At 42.4% G+C, this 5233-nt stretch overlaps 1 protein-coding gene across 1 annotated transcript in view; it reads right to left on the bottom strand.

Moving 5' to 3' along the window:
• Positions 1 to 1080: 1080 nt before the first annotated feature.
• The window catches only part of FREM2 (FRAS1 related extracellular matrix protein 2), a 198320-nt gene continuing 194167 nt past the window's right edge, over positions 1081 to 5233 (bottom strand). The window contains exons 22-24 of the mRNA XM_003799707.1: positions 4281 to 4468; positions 3876 to 4022; positions 1081 to 2637 (exon numbers count right to left, since the gene is read on the bottom strand). Of these exons, the coding sequence (XP_003799755.1) occupies positions 2131 to 2637; positions 3876 to 4022; positions 4281 to 4468 (842 nt within the window). The 3' untranslated portion in view covers positions 1081 to 2130. The remainder of the gene's footprint in view (positions 2638 to 3875; positions 4023 to 4280; positions 4469 to 5233) is intronic.

The raw sequence follows: 5233 nt of genomic DNA, 5'->3' as shown, positions 1-5233 counted from the left end.
AAAATTTTTTTTGCCTGATTTTTCCCACTAAAAGTGTTTTTAAAAAATATTAATGCAGGGCAGTGCCTATGGCTTAAAGGAGTAGGATGCCGGCTCCATATGCTGGAGGTGGTAGGTTAAAACCCAGCTCTGGCCAAAAACTGCAAAAAAAAAAAAAAATTAATGCATATTAAAAAATAATTACATATTTAGTAAATAGGTATTAGAAAAATGATGCAAAGATCCAGTATCTTGTACTTAAGAAGGCTATATCTGCCTATTTCCCACAGAGAGGTCTCTTTTGAAGGGGATGAGGGGAGGGAAGATGGTGGAAAGAGGATAGAGAGAGGGAAGATGGGCTGGAAGGAGAAATTTCTCTTTGTGACAAAAGAATAGACATGTCTTGTATTTTATAACCTGTCCAACTTATGTACAGTAGCCTCATTAGAGCACCCATTATAGAGTGAAACTGGGTATAAAAGTAGCCTGTCCCAAAGGCTCAAAACAGATGTTGTAATAATGCCCCACTGGTTACCATATTCACTGACAGAGACCCTAAAATTGCATGACAGTCAGACTTTGAAGCTGTTAATTACTAAAATTTCAGAAAGTTGACTGAGAATACTTTCTCCAGCAATCTACATAAATTGAATCCGTGCTAAATAGTAAAACAGCTACACTAGTTGAAGCTGCTTAATTCGTGTTCATTCCTATACAAATTACGAGGTAGCCAAAGAAATAGCCAAGCACCTTGCAGAAGGGGGAGCAGAAGAGAGGGGGCTGGTTAAAAGGAGTCACTATTTTGATGGGTGGATTTCTGGGTTATGGAGCACTTCCTCTTTCTGTAAGTCCTGGGTGGCGAGCCTTTGAGATATGGGTGGAATCTCTAAATTTTTCAATGGAAGGAGACTACAGTCTATTCTATTTTTTAAAAGACTTTGAATATAGAGTCTGGAGCTGCCTAAAAGAAGAGAGGCAAGTGTTACACTCTGTATCTCTCTCCTAGTACCAGTGTCGCTTTCTTATCCCAACCAAAAGATGGTTGGTACTGACAGTCACCAGGTTAAGATGTTCACATAAGACCCAAGAAGAAGTTTGTTTGATAACCTCATCTGCTACCTGGCAAAATGCTCTTTTACTCTTAAAGATACATAAGAGGCACTCTGGTTGCACACAGTATAGTAATAAATACCACTGTCTCCCTTCACCATCTGTAATGATGTTTCTCATTATCATTCATGGGTTCAATACTGCGAATATCCAGGCTAATGTTCTTAGGGAACATTGTCTTCTAGTGACTCTAACTTCGTGCCATTTCTTTGTCATCCAGACATCACCAACCTTCCCATTTCCCACAAATGTAGCACCAATAAGGAACATCTCCATTCAAAAGCCCTACTATTACTCACTACATACCAAAAACAGAGCAGTCTCTCTTACGAATCTCTTCCAGAATTAACATATCTTTGGTTTAATTTAATTAAATGAGCAAATAAAACTAGGTGGGTCTGATGAGGATGAGAAGCAATTCAAATCGGAGTGACTGAATTCCCTCCTATCTTTCCTTCCACTTCCTCCCAAATAGTAGATAAAGTGATTTGTGGGTTGAGATACCCCTGGTCTTAATTCTATGCTGTCTTCATCTATTTGAAAACTTGTCATAATAAACAGTGTGTTCACCGTTTTTCCAGACTACTGGTTAAAACCTTTCTAGTAGTAAGCTGTTATATAATGAATAAACAGTGGGGTGATTGCACCTTCAAAGTTCACACTAACACGGGAACAGTAGACTCTCCTCACACTTCAGAAGGAGTCTGTCAGCACCTTTTAAATAGTCTCATAGTCTCATCTCCACTGTGTAGAGAATGTGTCTGAACAACAAGCAAACTCCTCACTGTCCGTCTATGGCTTTGTGTAAGTGTACATACGTCGTTGCTGCCTTCGGGGCATGAGGAAAGAGGTGGTCTTAATTTGTCCTTTGATGCATGAAAGGACAGACAGAAATCCAATCAAGTCATTAGTACGGTCAGGTCTTCCGAGCAGCTTCATCACCGACGTCCCCAGGTGTTCGCAGCTTACCGAAGTATCTGAGGTTCTACTTGGGTCTTTTCTGAGGCACTTGAGGAAAAGGTTGAATTCCACCTGTGGTCGTCAAACCTCTGAGCTGTCATCCTGGTGGCTGTGAGGGGACATCATGGGCTCGCCGCTGCCAGAGCTCTTTGGGGCGTCCTTCCCCCTGACACCCTCCTTGCTCCGGCACATCATCACTGCGATGACCATGAGGCAGATGCCCAGTAACCCTGCAGCGACACCTCCCACGACAGTGACCAGGCTGACTTCAGAGCTGGGAGTGTTGGGCTCCCGGGGCAGGACACCATCCGGAGGAACCCTCCCTTGGGGGATCTGTCTTTTGCTGGTGAAGTCCAGGGCCACGTGCTGGATGTTGGTTCCTCGGTTGTTTTCAGCACCTATCTCCCACGCCAGAGCGGGGGTGCCCCTGACCTCCCTCTTCTTCCGGCTCTTGGTGGTTGCGTGAGGCTTTCTGCGGCTCACCAGGGAGTGGTACTCCACGCTTCTCTTGCCGATGCCTCGATTGGCATTGTCTTTGGACTTGACTGTGTAGATGGTGTGTATATACCATTCCCGGCCCAGAGCCACCTAGAAAACAGATTCCTATCTGTTAGGGAATTAGATACTATACCTAATTTATGATAATCTATTTGCAAGAGAAATTGATGACACAGATAATAATAAATGAGAATTTAATTTAGTCTACAGAATTAATTTACTTGATATTTTTGAGTGAGTAGAATATACAAGGCTTTGGATAAAGCACAATAAAACATATTCTGTGCATCTGTTCAGGGACCATGTACTGATAAATATCTGGTGCTTATAGTCATGGAATGTGAGACCTGAAAGAATTAGATATTATATAGTCTAGCCTGTTCATTTAAAAAATGAGTAAATAAGAATACAGAGAAGTTAGTGACTTATTCAGTGCCACTGAGCGGGTTGGTGGCACAGGCAGGACTCTGTCATAGTGTATCTTGCTCCTCATTCACGTGTGTGTAGGACCATGGGCAGGGGGTGAAATCAGTTTTCAGGCCAGGAGAGATTTTATGATGATTCTTTGAAGCATTCAAGATTTAGAGAGGCCATATATTTTGAGAGTTAATGTTAAAAATGAAAACAAAAAAATCAGACTTTAACTTCTTATTTGAAAAGATTCAGAATATGCCTTCTTAAGATGCCCTTTGTAGACTGAATAAGAATAACATATTTCTCCAGCCTTCATCTTGCAAGGATGATTCTTAATAAACACCCTAAAGGGAGCACTTGCTATCCCAAAGACTCAGAATGTGAATGCATCTCTAAAGCTGTTGAGTTTGTCCACTCAAGGGTCTTGTTCCTGCCTCAACAGAGAGAAGGTCCAGACTCTCTACCTTCTACCTCTGAGTCAGAATTTTCTATCCTGGTTTCTGAAGTGTTTGAGAGTGGAGATTTTGTGTGCTATGTCCCACTGCTACTCTGTGTCTAGCAGTTCACACACATCCCTCTAAGACGTTCATGAAAAGACAACAGGAGGGAAGTTCTGAATAGAGAAGCAAACTATGCGACTGTCGGTTTAATTTTATATTCTGGGCTGAGTAAGAGTCTTTGTTACATATGGTCTTAAAATAATATTAACATATTAATAAAAACAAGAGTCTACACAATACCATGGGCCCTGCATGGGGCTGTGTGGTTTATACTCCCCGTCCCGTCCTAGTCATTGACTCCATGTGACGGTACCATTCAGGCCATACAGACACGAGACATCTGAGGCACAGAAACGCTCAGTGACTTGCGTGTGGTTACCTGGCCATTGCAAGCGAGCTTGTTTTTGGCTTTACCTGAAAGAGTGGTGTAGAGTCAACTTTAAATCCATCTGATCCAGGCTGATTCACTAAGAGAATGGCCTCAGGGTCATCTGCGGCCAGTTTGGCATTAAATAGGATATTTCCAAAGCTGGTGGCTTGTGTCTCTGGCTGGGCTTTGTCCTTTAAGCAATAAGGGAAATGGTCATTGCTATAGATAGCGCCAACTTTTCGCAAGGATGGAATGCTTTCCCGTTAGTTTTGTGCAAGTACAAATTCCCACAAACTATTACTTTTTGGTTCAATTTAAAATGAGGATCTTGTTTTTAAATGAGACAAAAAAAGGCTGAGCTTTGAAAATCTATCTAGTTCAAAGCACTTACCATAATTTACCCAATTTTCCAAAACACTTACCCGGTCTATCTGGGTCAAAGCACTTACCACAATTTTAAACCTATATAAGAGTGAAGGCGAGTCAGCCAAGCAGCCGTACTCTGCGTTTACGGGGCTGTACTTGGGGACGTAGCCATCTGCTCCTGTGCAGAGGAACACCTTCTCAATGCTGCAGTAAAAGGATTCACCCAAATTCTGGACAGGATCCACCATGACACGCCCATAAATTATGTCACCTGAAACAGACATGTGGAAATGTCACTTGTCTACGTAATAAGGTGTATCAGAGTGAGGCTGCAAAAAGTTACGACGATAATGACACAGGGATTATTTCCTTTGTTTCCTACATTTGCCATCAAACATTGAAGGCCTTTGTGTGTTAGCTTCAAGATCTGGTCCACGATCGGGAGTCAGATAAGACCACCCTACAGATTGAACACAAGTGACTGACCATTTATGGAGTCTCAGATGCTCAGTCACTAGTGGGAAACATTTCAAGGACTGCCCTATAATTTGATGTTCATAATATCCCATTGTGGTTAAAGTCTAGTTTATGTAAGTAAATTAGTTGGTAAGATGTAAGTTAATATGTGTACAATATAGACTAATTTAAGAAAGAAAACATGAAAAAAATACAATGTTCTCAATACTAACATGAAACCAATATATAAATAATTATATGCCCACATGAATGATAAAGCACAAATATAGTCTAGCAAAGGGGAGGAAAAAAGAGGGAAAAGGAGAGAGGGGAGGAGGGAGGGCAATCGTGGGACCTCACCTACTGTGCACCGTGTGAGGGTGCTCAGCACAGGGAGAGGAGAGAGAGAGGAGGAGGGAGGGCAATCGTGGGACCTCACCTACTGTGCACATTGTGAGGGTATTCAGCAAAGGAGAGGAGAGAGAGAGGAGGAGGGAGGGCAATTGTGGGACCTCACCTACTGTGCACAGTGTGAGGGTGCTCAGCACAGGGAGAGGAGAGGGGGGAGGAGGGAGGGCAA

This window comes from Otolemur garnettii, unplaced genomic scaffold (assembly GCF_000181295.1).
Source record: "Otolemur garnettii isolate 467f Iridium unplaced genomic scaffold, OtoGar3 scaffold00154, whole genome shotgun sequence".
NCBI lineage: Eukaryota > Metazoa > Chordata > Mammalia > Primates > Galagidae > Otolemur > Otolemur garnettii.
The sequence above is the reverse complement of the archived record's forward strand: the minus strand, read 5'-3'. Positions and strand labels throughout refer to the sequence as shown.